This window comes from Mustela nivalis (assembly GCF_964662115.1).
Source record: "Mustela nivalis genome assembly, chromosome: 10".
NCBI classification, from domain to species: Eukaryota; Metazoa; Chordata; class Mammalia; order Carnivora; family Mustelidae; genus Mustela; species Mustela nivalis.
The window spans coordinates 6452689-6469686 of NC_139029.1; the positions used below are offsets into that span (position 1 = coordinate 6452689).

At 50.6% G+C, this 16998-nt stretch overlaps 1 protein-coding gene across 2 annotated transcripts in view; it reads left to right on the forward strand.

Moving 5' to 3' along the window:
• UBE4B (ubiquitination factor E4B) overlaps positions 1-15781 on the forward strand; it is a 122395-nt gene extending 106614 nt beyond the window's left edge. The window contains exons 22-27 of one of the 2 annotated variants that reach the window (XM_082685376.1): positions 1707-1851; positions 5615-5749; positions 7354-7545; positions 13234-13408; positions 13931-14077; positions 14404-15781. In XM_082685376.1, coding sequence (XP_082541502.1) covers positions 1707-1851; positions 5615-5749; positions 7354-7545; positions 13234-13408; positions 13931-14077; positions 14404-14465 — 856 coding nt within the window. In that variant the 3' untranslated portion in view covers positions 14466-15781. The remainder of the gene's footprint in view (positions 1-1706; positions 1852-5614; positions 5750-7353; positions 7546-13233; positions 13409-13930; positions 14078-14403) is intronic. The other variant, XM_082685375.1, reaches the window with a different exon arrangement.
• Positions 15782-16998: the final 1217 nt, after the last annotated feature.

Genomic DNA, 16998 nt, shown 5'->3' on the forward strand with positions numbered 1-16998 from the left:
TGAGTATTGGGCGCCCGATGTCCCCATTTGTGGCTTGCAAATCACGGGTAGGGTGACCGCTTAAAACTTTCCGAGCTGGTTCTTCTGAACCGTTGTCTTGGTCTCAACCTCCTTTAAGTTTTCTAGATCATTCTGCTGCATGTGAGCAGGGCTAACTAAATGTCTGTGCTTGCAAGATATCGCCAAACTTTAGAGCTGTCAAGACACTTTGGGGATGGTATGTATACATAAAGAATCTGTAAATATTCTGAGATGGTCCATGAAGTGTTTTTTGGTGTTTCTGTGATTGCAGTGTTAAGTGAAGTTGTCAGAGAACTGGAATGAGATTGTGGAGTGTTCTAGAATATGGTGTCAAGCTTTAGATGTGAAATGTTAGGAAGACTTTAGATTCGGAAGGAAAGTTGGGGTTATTTCAAATGTCATTCTTTGTAATAAGGCCCTAAACCTTGATTAAGGATTTTTTATTTCCTACCTGAAATTTTAGTGGCTCCTTAAATCTGGACATGAGTCATTTCATCTAAGTTACTGTAAAAAAAAAGATGCTTTTAAAAAGAAGGGAGATGAAAATGTTGAACTCTTAAATTGTTCTTCAGGAGAAATTTTATCCTGTCTGGTTGGATCTTTTGCAATCCCTGCTAGATGACTGAGCAAGTCTCACTGTCACTTGTTAGCAAAGTTACTAGTCAGTATGATTTCGTATCACCAGTGGAGAACCATTTTTAGATAGGTTTCTGTAAAGTAAGCTCTTCAAGCTAGTTCTCTTTCTGAGAATTTCTCTTATGGTCAGAATTACGTTCCCAAAAACCCTGGCACCAGCTTAGACCACACAGGCCCATGGCTCGGTCTGCGTGGTGCCGAGTGGGAATGCTCGCCCTGAACTTTGCTTGTTCCTGAAATCCAAGCTTCCCACCCTTGTTTGCAGGAACTTCTCCTCCCCAGGCACGGACTTCCTGCCCCCTGATTACACAGCAGTAGATCCTAAAGTGTATGGAACTCTTCTTTGCTCTACTAATCTTACAGTTACAAAGCCTCATGGTGCGCCAGCATCTGAGTGTGCCAGCAAGCCCTCCACTGTGATGGGAGATGCGGGACAGTTTTATAGGCTAGAAGCTTCAGGTTCTAGAAAGTGAGTTAATATTCTCCTGTATCAATATCGCAGCTTCTAGCTTTCTTCACTGCGACTTTATAATAAGGAATCACTGTATTGGTAATTCTCTTGTCTCTTATATGTGGGTAATTGTGCTTTCTTGGGAGTTTAAACCTATTTTCTAGTCTGGAGGAGGGTCTTTTCTACTTAAAGTCATTGAGACAATGAGCCAGGGACATGCTGGTAACCTGCTCTCTGAAGAAGTGGGGGGAATTCAGCATTTGCTGGCTTTCCAGGCTGTACATACTCACACTGGTGCCAGATTTAAACTCTCATGGGAATCTGCTCACAGAATCGTGCAGTACTAGCAACTGGCTCTCTTGACCAGGCCGGGTCCTCCGCAGTGCACCGCTGCAGTGAGCGTCTCATAATTAGACAAAAGGGGTAACAAATCCAAGGAGAGACTTCACAGACCTTGGCCTCCCCCGTACTGGAGTGGTGCCAGGGCGGTGGGCAAGCTTCTGGGGCCACGTGGTTGGCACGTTGGGCGGGGCCCGTTTTCTTTGGGGTCTCCGCTACCTTCACTGTATGACCGTGTCCACCATAATTGCCTTTTCAGTTCGGGGAAGCAGTTCGTCCGCTACATAAACATGCTGATAAATGACACAACGTTTCTGCTCGATGAAAGTCTGGAGTCTCTGAAGCGAATCCACGAGGTGCAGGAAGAGATGAAGAACAAGGAGCAGTGGGACCAGCTGCCCCGGGTGAGGACGCGGGGGACTGCTGTGGCCGGGGAGCTGCCTCGGGCCCCGGGCAGAGCTCGGCTCCGGGCTGCACTTGTGGGGCCCTGGTGACATGGATCTGACCTGTCGCTACCTGTCCCCTCCCACCTGTGGGCTTCCAAGAGGTTCCCTCCGAGGGTTGCGGGAGGGGTAAACGTAGACACCTGGTCTAAAGCCAAGAAATGAACTGAGAAGGCTTATCAAATGCGTCCTAAAAACTTTCTTGCCTCCTTGATTTCAAAGGGCTTTTTTGGAGAAGCGCTTTTGTTGTCCGAATGTGTTGATGTCAATTTCTAAAAGTAGGAAGTGAATCCTTAGGATGCGGTGCTGACCAGGCACTTGATCTGCTCGTGTGATTTCCTTTGGACAACAGTGTGCCTCCCATGGGAGGTTTTTCCTTCCAGTTGATCTTGGTTTTTGTGTTCAGTTATTAATGGAAAAGAGGGTCGTCTTGCCAGGTTGCATGAGAAACTCCTGCCGCACCGGTGATGGCACGCTGACACGCTTTTCTGACATTTACTGCAGCCGTGTAGACGATCTGTTCTGTGCCTGGTGTTCTCGGGCTCAAAATTAGAACTGCTTTCCAGCAAGAGTTCTCTTGGAAAAGTAGGGAAGACTTTTTTTCTTGACTAGCAATAGCATCCTCAAAACAAAAATGCTGTCGAGCTTCTAACGCTTAAGATAAGGTAAGCACATGCGAAAGCACATTTCGGGGAGGTTTTCTTTCCCAGTATTCCTGCAGCTTTGATGGAAGTTTCCATCTTGCTGTAGCTCACATCTTACACCAGAGACTGAAACCTCCCGGGGGCTTTGCCCAGGGGCCGTGAGTGCTGGATTCCCCAGAGTCCGGCTTCCACGCTGCTGGAACCCGTCTCATCACATTCTTGAGACAACGTGGTCGTTGTCCTCCCTGTCCTCTGTACTGCCCTGGCACCTGCCCGAGTCCGGCTTACCCTCTACCCTCGTATTTATGTCTAAACACCCATTAAATTGTTTTGCTACTGGGCCTCCAAAACCTCCCCCCTGTGCCTCCCCACGTCCCACCGGCAGGAGGCAGCCCAGGCTCGATGCTCCGTGGCCCCCCTACATACAGTAGCTCTAAGAGAGCCTTCCAAGCTTACCTTGCATTCTGGTCCACTGGATCCTGCCTAGCCCGGTCCCCAGGCCCTTGCAGAACCGTCTGGGAAGCAGATGAGGCCAGCTAAGAGAGCTCCAGGTTTGAAGTCCAGGCTACCCGGGTTTGAAAACGGACACTGCCATGCCCTCAGAGTTCTGTATCCTTGTCTGTGAACCAGAGCCGATCCCTGCTTTGCGGAAGAGCGGTGAGGAGGATTGCTGAAGGGCACCACGTAGTTTGGGACTGTGCAGCCCCTGTTTTTCTGTGTGCCTTGAGACACTCCCATCCACAGTTCTCTACTCTCCATTTTTCTGTATTGAGATCCTGCCCATTCTTTGAGTAAGGTCTTGACTTGATGGTCCCTCAGGGTTGGACTACCCCAGTCGGTGCGGCTGAGGGCCTCGCCTTTCCGGTACCTCTGTACCCTCTTTATGTTAGTCGTGATGCTCGGCTCAGACCGGCTCATGCCAGAGACAGTGGAAGACAGGCGTGTGGCTCGATACCTTACCCACAGTCCGTGCGCGCTAGCATTTGCTCGTGAGACAACCGAACGATTCCTGTGGACTTCATGTTCATGGATGAGAGACGTCATAAATAATCCTGAATGAGTGCTGTTCCCCAAGTCAGGTAGACCTTGAAGTCCCTTCCTGCCGTCCGCCTCCCTGCTTGCCTGCTCCTCACTGCCCTGTCCGAGGAGCATTCCGCTGCTCGGCCCTCCGGCGCCCCCTCCCCTCCCCACGCTCGCTGCTGAGGCTGGGGGCGCTCGGCGAGGGTGCTGCTTGGGACTCGGGGGTGGCAGGCGTTCTTTATCCTGAGAAACTGTACCATCCGTGGCAGGACATTTGACATCTTTGGCCAATGAGGTTCCCTCCTCCCGAGGATCAGGCTCAAAGTCACTGCGAGGGGGTCTCCTCTGTTTAACAGTCTGTGTCCGAAAGCTTCCGGAATGTGTCTCCTCCGTTCCTATCTCTCCCGACTCCGGACCTGCCGCACCCACCCGCCCTTGACCTGCCCCTCTGCCGGGGGTCCGCTGGTGTCCTCCACATCTCCTCGGGTCTGCCCGCCTCACTGAGGGACAGCCACACTCTGTTAGATGCTTGGACTCGACACTTTGGAGTCTTCCTGATTCTTCTCCCTCCACAAACGCCTCAAGACTCGACCTTCAGATACCCGTGTCTGACCTCTTGTCCCAGAGCCCTCTCTCACCTGGCCTGCTGTCGCCTCTCTGACCAGCCCCGCGGCCTCCACTGCTGTCCGGGTTCATACCGCAGGGACGCTGTTAAAACTCATCTGTTCATTATCACCACTTGATTCAGAACTTGGCCACGCTTCCCTTCTCATTCAGAGTCCGGTCCCGAATTAGAGCGGGCCCCCGGCCCACCATTTTCCCTGTCACTCTCCCGAACCACCTGGGCCTCCTCGCCCTTCTGCTGACCCGCGTGCTCGTCCCTTGGCGGGGAGCACTGTTGCCCCAGATTTCCACGGAGTCTCCTCCTTCAGACCATCCACCTGCATGTCGCCTCCTCGGAGGCTGTCCCTGGCCACTCTTTCTCTCCTTTTCCTGCTTGCTTTTTCTCCGTCGCTGTCAGACTTGTCATGTGTCCGTGTGGGTGTTTGTTGATTGCTTCTCTCCCTGCCTGCGATCCAGGCCCCGTGAGGCCCACGAGCTCACTGGTCACATTCCGCGCTCCGGCGTCTGAAGGGGGGCCTGGCCTGGACTGGGGCCGGGAGACCATGTGCGGAGGAATGCGTGGGGCACGCAGACACGCCCTGCACTAGTTCTCACCTTGTTCTTGTGTCTTCCTGCTTCGACATGTGTTCTGTAGGCGCATTCTGGGCCAACGGGGCAGTGGGCAGGTGACCCAGCATCGCCACACCACCGCCCCCACGCAGCCACTCAGATGGCCTCACCCCAAGGTCCCCACGCAGGGTGTCAGCTACTCTAGTTCTGAGCCCAGATAGAAGAATCTCCATCTTCACTGCTGTTTCTGGGGACTTTCTCCATCTCAGAGCCTTCAGTGCTCCACCTGGCTTTCCCCACGAGTCAAACACACCTTATTATCTTGTTTCCCAGCCCAGGGCAGAATTGGAGGAGGAGGACGGTGCCAGAGGCAAGCATGCTGACGGCTGTCGGGGGAGACCGCCTTGAGAGCGGGGCGAGATGAAACTCCAAACCTTAGCACTCTGTAGGCACTTGGTGTAGAGGCAAAACCTCTGGGCCCCGGTATCCTAGCATAGCACAACTCATGCTTTTAAAATAATAGTGACTACAAGTTGTTACTCAGGGAGAGACTATCCTTGATAAGCAACCGCGTGTATCGGGCGGAGGGAAGGTCCACTTACTTCATCCCACACGGAAGCTGAAGGTGACTTCTTTAATTACTGGGGAAACCCGGGCTCATGTAAGTGAAACAATGTGCCAGGGTCACCTTACCCAGAGTCCCGAGAGTTCTCATGCTGAAAAGAATAATCCTCAGTTACCTGGAAAATTCTCTGGTTTGGGTTCTTCTCATTCCCTCAGTGTGTGGGTTTTGCTCTGCCCTTGTCCCGTTTTCCTTCACACTTGGCGTGCCGGTGAGCTCCCGGCCGGGGCTGACCTTGGCCTGGCCTCTGCTCCGTGTTTCCTAGGATCAGCAGCAAGCCCGTCAGTCCCAGCTGGCTCAGGATGAGCGTGTGTCCCGCTCCTATCTTGCCCTGGCAACAGAAACCGTGGACATGTTCCATATCCTCACGAAGCAGGTCCAGAAGCCGTTCCTCAGGCCGGTGAGTAGAAACTTCGAGGGGTTTATTTTGGGTATCAGATTCCATGGTCAGGTTCTGGCCTCTGTCACGAAAAGTAGTCATTGAGAGCCTAGACCTTTCAGCTCTAAGTTGCTAAGTGAAAGCTCAATGCTGATTTTGTTCCCAGTTCTGAGTGCTCTGGTGCTCTGGGGAGAGACCGAGCTCTGCTAACACTTTCTTCCAAGATAATGTGATTTGCTTTCTGCCTACATAGCGCATGGGATTATTAATGCCGAACTGTGACATATTTTTATCGTTATTGATGCCTGTATTTTATTTGTAGGAAAAGTAGAAAGTAGCATCCATTGGAAATTAGAGTAAGTAAGTAGTAATAAAGTAGATTGCTAGTAAGTAGAAATCATTGATAATGGGTAAGAGCTTTAGTTCTCCTGGTTGTAGCTTTGTTACGCTCAAGAAGCCAGAGGGTAGTGAGGGCCATGATTAGGGTTTATGACAGATTGAAGGTAGTCAGGATATTTGGCCTTGTGCTGTTAGTGAGACCTGGGTCCTTCTGAAATAGAACCGGGTGTCCTCACTGAAGACCGCTGCTTTGCATTGGCCCCCTGCTCTCCCAGTGCCGCATAGCGTAGATGCTTTATGGTGTGGCCAGGACAAGGGTGGGGAGGAAGGCCAGGAAGGGGCCAGGGAGCTGGTTGTAAATTGCCTGAGGATACGGAGACAGGTTTACAATGGAACGTCTTTTTATTTCTCATTTCCTCCAGTGTCCACGTTCAGCATTCTGCCCCCCATTCTCACCACACCCTGGCCTGGGTGCCTCTCAGTGATGCGTCTCTCCTCTGTCTGTTTTCCATTTCATAGCTCTTCGTGAAAGAGCAGTGGAACGTGAAACAGAACCGAGCTCACTACTGAAAGCATGCAAACACCGCAACTAATTTAAACAAGACAGTTCAGACCCTTGCTTCCCTGGGGCTCGCAAGTGGAATTTCTTTAAACTTTTCCTACAAAGCCCCGATAGTAAACACTTAGGCGTTACGGGCCACACAGTCTGGCACGGCTCCTTAACTTGGCTGTTGTAGCATGAAGGCAGTTACAGACAATGTATATAAACAACTAAGTGTGGCTTTTTCAATAAAACTTTATAAAACCAAGTATCAGGCCAGGTTTGGCCTGCAGGTAACAGGTAGCCAATCCCTGCACTAAAAACCTGTCTTATTTTCTGTTCAGGAATTCCTAATTCAGTAGGCTTTGATTATTAGGAAACTATAATAAATTATTTGAGATGGAATTGTGAGTGATTTTCCCTCTTACCTGCTTCTCGGTGAATTTGGAGTGATGCTTGTTTTTCTCATTGAAAGCATGAATTTAAAGAAAACGTTGCCTTCTCATAGTTATAGATATTCCACCAACCTGTGACATTATTAAGTGTTGGAATTACTGGATTAGAGATGGAGAGTAAAGAAAATTTTGAATATAAATGTCCTTCAGCTTTATGACTCACAGAACTTCTCAGGGATTCTTTAAAGATTAATCCAGCCAATTCCTGTTCCTCCACTGAAATGGGAGTTTTGGTCCTTCTCGCTTATCTCAACAGCATGAAATGTCCTCTTACCCTGTTGATTCCCTAGGAACTTGGACCCCGATTGGCTGCAATGCTGAACTTTAATCTTCAGCAACTCTGTGGCCCCAAGTGCCGTGACCTGAAAGTCGAAAACCCTGAGAAGTACGGCTTTGAACCAAAGAAGCTGTTGGACCAACTGACGGACATTTACCTGCAGCTGGACTGTGCCCGGTTTGCCAAAGCCATTGCCGACGACCAGGTCAGTGCCTGGGGGAGCAGGCCGTTTCGGGGGGAGCCTGGGCCTCCGACCGCCGACCCGGCTGGCAGAGCTCGTGTCTCTCTGGACTTCCCAGCAGACCCATCTGTCCCAGGGTTTTCCCCACTTGGAGTCAGGGAAGGCAATACTTTCCAGCTTGCGATTTGGGAAGTTTTTAGTACATAAACGGAAATAATCACTGCGTGGGCCGGAGGAACGGGTCTGGCGTAAATGAAGCTGAATCAGCTCTTTGCCTTTGGGTGTAAAGGCCGATCCGGCTCCCAGATCCGTGTGCAGCGGGTCCCAGCCTGTCCTGCCACGGGTCTCACGCAGGAGATCCATCCCCTTCCCCCCAGGATCCAGCTTCGGAGGGGACCAGGTCTGCTTCCCAAGCGCCCCGCGTCACTGCTGCTGTTACTGCGACTCCGGGTTCGAACCTCACGTGCTCTTCCCAGGCTTCTCTCTGCTCTGTTCCTCATGTCCGCTGTGATGACACCCATTCTTTGTCATTTCCACAGCGAGTCCAAGCGCCTCCCCACCCCTGACTTCCAGCGGTCTCCTAAAGGGCTCCCCCACCCGCCATGTGCTTCCGGCCTGCATCATGCCGGTGTCCTCAGAGCTGACGCTTATGCGTTGAATACCAAGTTTTAGCCACTTGGCTTGTTTTCATTGACTTAATCCTCACAAAATCCTCTGGTATAGGTTCTGTTAGGCTCCTCATTTTCACATGAGGAAACTGAGGCACAGAGAGTTGAAGCAACTTGCTCCAGGTGGCACAGGGAGTATGGGATGGAGGCAGGGCTCATTTCCCGGGCCGTCTGGCCCAGAGTACGTACTCCCCTAGCCTCTCTGCCCTCTACTGAAAATACCCAAAAAGTCCCATGCATCTTTGTTCACCCTATCTGTCCAGATATCTCTCACGTTTCAGGTTAACCAGCAGTAGGGGTTCTAGAAGGTTCTTTACCCGTCTCTCATCCAAAGGAATGATAGTAAAGTAGAGGAGTTTGAAGTACTATTTTTTTTTTTTTAAGATTTTTATTTATTTATTTGACAGAGAGAAATCACAAGTAGGCAGAGAAGCAGGCAGAGAGAGAGAGAGAGAGGAGGAAGCAGGCTCCCTGCTGAGCAGAGAGCCCGATGCGGGACTCGATCCCAGGACCCTGAGATCATGACCTGAGCCGAAGGCAGCGGCTTAACCACTGAGCCACCCAGGCGCCCGAAGTACTATTTTTTTTAATAATAGTTTTACTGAGATATAATTCACATATGTGGGTACTTCTGGATGTAAGCAAGAGAGTCGGTCTTGGCAGAGTGCCTACAAGGGGAGACACCACATAGGACTAAAGTGGGTTTTCCGTAAACAGTGTGGTATAGGAGGGGGTTAGGAGTTTGCAGTTACCGTGGGGGGTTGCAGAGATGTTTTTCTAGACTACAGCTCCGTAATACTGCATATCCTGACCTATGGATGGTAAGTGGCAGTCTGTAGTCCGACAGAGAAGGACGAAGATGCACCCCTATCCGGATGGGCGTGTCTGCTTGGACGGCAGGCCGGCTGCAGCCAGGCTGCAGTAGCCCAGCCAGAGGTTGGGGTGTGAGAAGTCCCCAGAGACTTCCACTCTTTACCAGAAAAGGCTTGGCAGAATCGAGTCGCAGGGTGTGGCCGGTAGGCCTTGCTGTGGTGCCAGCTTGGGCATGGGGAACAGGACTGTCCTGCAGTGTGGAGAAACACAACATGGGCGTGAGATGGTGAAGACCCAGTGGGGGACAGCGCCCGGTGATGCCCGTGGGGTGTGGTGGGGCCTGTGAGGGCACCAGACTTGAGTCGTAGACTGCAGCTTCTGCACCGTGGCCCGTAGCTTTTCTTGAATTTCTACAGAGCCCGGCTCTGCCAGACTCGGAAGGCAAACACGCAGGCGCCACTGTACCATGGACAGGAAAACGTATTAAGTGTGACGTTAGTTCTGATTGTTGGGCATCTCCCATTTATAGTGGCTGTAAGCTGATTCGGGCCCTGATGATCGTCTCGGAAGAGGGTTTGGGGGGCTGGGGAAGGAAGGTTGGAAGTCTAGAGAGCTCCAGAGGAATAGTAGTGGAATTTTGTTTTCTCCTTTGGGAGCAGTGGTCTTGGTTTGATCTGGGAGGTCCGGGAAGACCGAAGAAGGAAACGGCGGCCCAGCAGGGACAGAAACTCAGAAGCTTCTCTCCCGGTCAGCCAAGAGCGGGCTAAAGACAAGGGTCTGGAAAAGGGGACAGGGGCACCGGCGTGAAGAGCCGCTGAGCCTTGTGCTCAGACTGGAGGAGAGAGCCCGTCGCCGGAGCAGGACCGGAGGGCAGCTGTCCTGGAGCTGAGGGAGCCCGGGACGGGGGTTCAGAGGGAGACCGTGCGCCACACTGATGGCCGCGCAGGACGGGCTCTCACCGACAGACTCTGTGCGGACTGCTACTGCCGTCCGTTAGCACTAGGGTCTGTTCAAAAATAAAGAATAAAGAGGGGCATGTGGGTGGCTCCGTCAACTGAGCACGTGACTCTTGAACCGGCTCAAGTCACGATCTCCCCGTCGTGAGACGGAGCCCCGTGTTGGGTTCCACATGTGGTGCGGAGTCTCCTTAAGATTCTCTCCCTTCCGGGGCGCCTGGGTGGGTCAGTGGGTTAAAGCCTCTGCCTTCGGCTCAGGTCATGATCTCAGGGTCCTGGGATCGAGCCCCACATTGGGCTCTCTGCTCAGTGGGGAGCCTGCTTCCCCCTCTCTCTCTGCCTGCCTCTCTGCCTACTTGTGATCTCTGTCTGTCAAATAAATAAATAAAATCTTTAAAAAAAGAAAAAAAAAGATTCTCTCCCTTCCCCCTCCGCACCTCCCCCTGCTCGCACGCGAGGGCCCTCGCTCTAAAATAAATGAAAATAAAGGATAAAAAGCCCACTGAAGTCACACTTCTGTCCATCTTTCCTTTTTGTTTTTTTGTTTTTTGTTTTTCTTTTTTAATTGAGGTGAAATTCACGTAACGTTGAAGCGTGCAGTTCGGTGCATTTAGTGCATTTCCAGTGTTATGCAACCTCCACCTCTCTCCAGTTCTAACAGCTTATCCAAATGTCACCCCCCGACGGAAATGCCACACTCGTGAAGCAGGCATCGTCCATCCCCTGCCCCCCATCACCCCAGTCCTGGGCAGCCACTGATCTGCTTGGACTCTTCACTTTCCCTAATTCGGGATTTACCTATTTGCCTCTTCTGGGTATTTCCTGTAAATGGAATAATACAATACGTTACCTTTTGTGTCTAGCTTCTTTCATTTAGCATAAAGTTTTGAGGTTCATCAGTGTACCGTACCTCGATCCTTTCTTACGGCTGGATGGTCTCTCATTACGTGGAGCTCCCCTGATGGGTTTCTGTCTTCAACCATCGGTGGTCCTTTGAGTCATTCCCACCTTTTGGCTGTTAGAAATGGTGCTTCGCTGAACATGGGTGACCAAGTATTTGTATACCTGTCTTTGATTCTTTGGGCTATCCACTCGGGTAGAATTGCTGAATCCTAGCAGTAAAACGATGTTGAACTTTCTAAGGACCTGCCCCACGGTCTGCCACAGTGGCCACACCATTTTGCATTCCCACCAGCAGTGGACAAGGGGGCTCATTTCAATTTCTTCACATCCTCACCAACACTTGTTATTTTTTTTTTTCTTTTAACAGCCACCGTAGTGGGAATGAAGTGTTACTTCACTGTGGTTCTGATTCACATTTTCATAACAACAAATTTCGTGTGCTTCTTGGCCATCTGTATGTCTTTTTTGGAGAAATGGCTGTTCACGTCCTTCACCATTTTTTAAATGGATCGTTTGTATTTTGTTGTTGAATTGTAGGAGCTCTTTATATCTTCTGGATATAAGACCTTTATCAGATACATGATTGTAGATATTTCCGTGTTTAATTTTAGAATGATTCTGTAAGACCCTTGAGGACAAGAACAGTGTCTTTGCTGCATCTCTGACCCAACCCACATCAGACTCCACGCAGCAGCTCAGTAATGTGCCTTTGCTCCATGCATTGATGCCTTGCTCCAGGAGGCTGAATGCCATGTCCCCTCATCACGGGTTGCCTTTGATTTCTGATAATGCCCACTACACTGCTCTTAGAAGTTGACTTAGAAGTAAGCACAAGTCAGTTGGTGAAAAACTCATCGTCGTCATTTGCGAAATAGGGTAGGTGATGTTTCATGAGGATAGCAAGTGGCCTCTTTTCACAAAGAGAAGTTCAAGGTGAAGTTGTCTCAGTCACAACGCCCAATCCACAATACACCCCTGTGCACAGTGTTTTAATTTTGGCCTCCCAACATCTTCCTATAATCTTTTGGCCACTTGTCCCCGGTGCCCCTCCCCAAAGGGATGGATGGAGACTGTGGCTTTCTGGCTTTTAAGGAGGAGAGATGTCAAGTAAGGTATTTGCTGAATCCGTATAGTAATTTAGTTTCAGAAAACTATACTGGAGGCTCTCTGAACTTTTCAGGATTGGACAGGATGGCTTTTAGGATTTCTGCCAGGCCAAGGCTAGCGCGTGCCCTTTCCTCTCTCTGCGCGTGGGTGCGTACAGAGAGAAAGTGGGCATGTACGCTTACTTGGAAACTGAAGTTAAAGAAGAAAGGTCGAGGAATTTCAACCCCGTGCTCTAAGAGAAGATGGGTATTGACATGAATTCACCCCATAGACGTTCGTCTGAATTCTTGGATGGGAAGCGCCGCTCAGGGGTGACCAGGCCTTGGTTTGGAGTCTTGGGCTCGATCCATCCCCTCTCTGTTTGCGTCACTGTCACTGAATTGACAAGTGGCCAGTGTTTTTGCTATCAATGCAAATTAGGATATGCTGTGATATTTCCGAACGGCAGTGATGTATCTGAATCAGGCACGTGTGAGGTGGGTGTTACACCCCCGTTCTATGACGGAGGAAACCGGGACCCAGAGGGGTTTGCCTGAGACCGCCCAGTAGGTAGACAGTGGAGCCAGAATTCACGTCCCCGTTCATCTGGGTCTTCATGGGCGCTTGAGAGCTCTGGGAGAAAGACTGACCACGAACAGGATAAAGCTCCTTTTGATTACAAGCCGTGTTGGGTTGTTTTTCCCCATGTTGACCTTTAGGGAAAAGAGCTGACACTTGTCGCAGGCCACAGTGCCTTTCAAAGCCTCAAACAGACGTGATTTTCATTCTCTTTTTAATATTTAGATTTTAGGGGCGCCTGGGTGGCTCAATCAGTTCGGTGTCTGACTCTCGATTTCAGCACATCATAATTTCAGGGCCCTGGGTTCGAGTTCTGGGTGGGGCTTCGTGCTCAGCAGGGAGTCTGCTTCTCCCTCTCCCTCTGCCCCTCCCCTGCCTATTCATTCTCTCTCTCCCTGTCTCATAAAGAAATCTAAATTTTAAAAGACTACATGTTTGCTGTAAAAGTAATTCCAGAATTTAAAAATTCCCCTCCTTTGCCTCAACCCTAAAGTCCTCCACAGCGGTAATGACCTTGTGGGGGTCTGGTGCGGCTTATTCTGGTTTGTATTGTATGTGTTTGTAGCCACATGAGAGTGTTTAGATACATGGTATCTTCTCAGGGCTTTTTTAGAAAGACACCAACGGATCGTACTGGGGGCATTTTCTGCAGCTTTTTTCCTACTTAAAATACACTGATGGCTCACATTGTCTTTCCTCGTTGGCAGAGATCCTACAGCAAGGAGTTGTTTGAAGAAGTGATCTCGAAGATGCGGAAGGCCGGGATCAAATCGACCATAGCGATCGAGAAGTTTAAGCTCCTGGCCGAGAAGGTGGAGGAGATAGTGGCCAAGAACGCGCGCGCGGAAATCGACTACAGTGACGCCCCCGACGAGTTCAGAGGCAAGTGGGCCGCTCTCCTGCTGCTGAATTCTTTGAATTACCTGGAGACGCGTAACATGAAGAGACAGCGGTCTGTGCTTTTCACTTCCGTATGGTGTGCTAGAGTTACTCCTGGAGATGCAGTGTCTGAAATCACGTTTGTCTACTTTTAGTTCCGTTATAAGTGAAGAGGGGCGGGTTCTTAGCTTGATATCAAACCAAGTAACAACCACGAACGTGCCAAGATCAGCCTTGCCTTTGTGAGAGGGGATTTGCATTTCCAAAGGAGAATCCTGGAGGTTCTGAGATGAGGGGCTGTCTCTCCTGCAGAGCCCTGGTCTGGCCAAGGGTGCATCCCTCCCCCGGAGGCACTGTGGATGTCTTTATCTTGTGCCAACGTCTGGCTGCCCTTGGGGGCCTGGTCGGGCCAGGCGATTGTTGGTCTGTGGATCTAGACCTTTCCCCGACAGGAGGGGCTTTGACTCATTGTCACCTTCAGTTCTGGGTGCTGAGATGACAGTTCGCTCTGCTCTGTCTCTGCAGACCCTCTGATGGACACCCTGATGACCGACCCTGTGCGGCTGCCGTCCGGCACCGTCATGGACCGCTCCGTCATCCTGCGGCACTTGCTCAACTCCCCCACGGACCCCTTCAACCGGCAGACGCTGACCGAGAGCATGCTGGAACCAGGTAGGGGGGGGTGCAGCCTCGGGCCCCCGGCCCGTATCCGGGCCCAGCCGTGGCACCCACCCGAGTCCCCTGTCAGAGAGCCATCAGAGGGGCCGATGTACCAAATCCAGAAGATTCCATAGCTTACGGCACTTCATGGAAAAGACACAAAGCATTCTTGGCTCTGATTCACTGTGGGAGGCTGGTCCTTATGTCCCACTTCTTCCTCGGCCTTCCTGTCGGGGGGAGTGAATGGCCTTTTCTCTCTGTTTGTATAGAACCAGGGCTCCATCTCCTAGCCGGAGCCCTCCAGCCCGGGGCCATTAATCCTCTCTTTTCTTTCCCAGTGCCAGAATTGAAAGAACAGATTCACGCCTGGATGAGAGAGAAACAAAACAGTGATCACTAAGCTGTCCCCCGTGCCCACCCTCCGCGAGACAGCCAAGGCGGGCCGGGCCAGGCAGGCGGGAGCGGTGTCGGCGGTGGAGACGCCCTTCCGATGCTTTTCAGCCCCGCTGGGCAGGAGACGCTGAGAGCCCCCACCCCCCACCCGGAGTGACCAGACGGTGGAGACCTGCGAGGACGTGGGTAGCAAGAGGAACCCCATTCCTGTACATATATTTAAGTGACACACATGGTCAAAAGCTTGAGGGACACACTTTACGATTGCTTGTGTAATAAAGCTCGTCTTCCTATGTCACCATTTGGGGCTTTTGCAACGGAAGTCTTTTAGCGATTGATGACCAGTGGGTCTGGGCAGCATCCCAAGTTCATCTCCCCCACCCCCACCCCTAAACCCAATATCCGTTGATTTGATTGTGATTAGAGAACCTTGGACATTTTGCTGCTAAAGAATCCTTCCCCCTCCTCCTCCCTTGACCCGACTTGCACTGCTGTGGATTTTTTTAAGAGAAGCAAAAACAAAAATATACTCCTTCCCCCCCCCGGCCCTCCAGACATATACTCTGTGAGAGAACCGTGCCTGCGACAAAGTGTTAATCCTGGGATCGTATTTTTATATCATATTCACATATTTGTTTTTTTAATTGGTGTTAGATGACATGATTAATAAAAAAGGCAAGATATTTTCAGAATTCGAATTTCAGTTTTTATTTTTTTTTTCTTTTGAAATGTCCCTTTAAAGTTTTTTTATTCTAAACAAAATGAAGAGAATCTGTTGCTCTGGTCCTTGGCATAGGCCTCTCGTAGGAGCCCGAGGAGCAGCTGCAGGGCAGGAAAAAGTATTCACGTATATCAGGATTTTGACAGGACTTACGGTTTTGGGGGGAGGCGCACGTGGGGCGGGGGGCGGCAATTCAAAACCGTTAACAGTTACCTTAGGAGGGAAAAGAAATTCCTCAACTCCAGAGTCTGAGTCCGAGGCAGGGGGTCATCTATAAGACGTATCCTTTGGGGCTTGCCCTTACCAAAGCAAAAATGGGGCACAGGAATCGGGGACGCGTGTCTCCCTGTAAACACACACACACACACACACACGCACAGAACCCTAAGACTTTTTGTATTACTACTCCCGACTCCAACATACTTGAATTCTCGCATTTCCTGTGGGGTAAAAAAAGGATCTGAAACCATAAAGTGTTTTGAGGAAATTAAGCTCCGAGAACAGACTTTCTTTCTTCCTTTTTCCTCCCCCTCCACAGACAATGTCCTCTGTTCGATTCCTAACGCAAACTACAATAAATGGTGATACGCATTCAGAAGGAACCTTCTTTGAGTCTCTTCTTTTTGTGGAAAGCAGAGGGGTGGGTGAGGCACCAGAGCCAAGCGAGTCTGCCCGTGGTGGATCCCGTCTGCAGCCAATTAAGAGTCGCTATTTTTAAAAATAAAACTTTCTCGCGTTTGTATCAGTCTCGGTTCTCATTTCGCCGATTGCGTGTGCGAGGGGCTGAGCCGTGTCGCGTTCGGTCTCTGCTGTCCCCAGCGTGGTCCCCATCGCCAGTACCTTTCCCCTGACTTCTCCAGTCCTCCCTCAAGGCCAGCCCGTGGCCTATGCGGTGCGGAAAGTGGGCACCTGCAGAGCTTCCTTCGCCACGCAGAAGCTTCTACCCACATATGGCTTCGCCCTCTAAGAAGGCGATTCTCTTGGGGCGCCTGGGTGGTTCCGAGGCTTGAGCCACTGACTCTCGATTTTGACTCAGCTCATGACCACAGGGTCCTGGGATCAAGCCCCAAGCTCCGCGGGGAAGTCTGCTTGAGGAGTTTCTCCCTCTCTCTCTGCCCCTCCCTTTCTCACACTCACACTGTCTCTAAAATAAATCTTCAAAAAATAAGACGAAACTACTGTCTTGGGTGGTTTTTAAACGCATCAGGGTGTGAGGTGCAGAGAGGTTAGGTAATTGGCTCAAGGTCACCTGGTCAGTTAGTGGAAGATTAAACGTCCAGGCTCCAAAGTCTGTGCCCCTAACCCCGTCTGACTTCTCTTGAGCAGACGGATAGTAAATCAAAGTATATAATGCATTCGTTATCCCTCCATGCAGATACTTCCACTAATTTAGTTCACTTTTTACTAAACTTACATATGTATATGTCTATAAAGCTGGGTTTTGGGTCACCTGGGTGGCTCAGTGGGTTAAAGCCTCTGCCTTCGGCTCAGGTCACGATCCCAGGGTCCTGGGATCGAGCCCCACATCGGGCTCTCTGCTCAGCAGGGAGCCTGCTTCCTCCTCTCTCTCTGCCTGCCTTTCTGCCTACTTGTGATCTCTGTCTGCCAAATAAATAAATAAAATCTTAAAAAAAAATACACGCTATATTTTGGGGCTTCGATGCCTAATCGTTTATCCATCTTACGAATATGTATTATTATCTCCTCTCTAAACAGATTATAAAGTCTTCACAGCACAGTTTCTGTCATCTGCATGTCCCAGTGAATATGATAAGATGCTGCCGTATCCCTCCACGGACCCTCAGCATTTTGAATACTC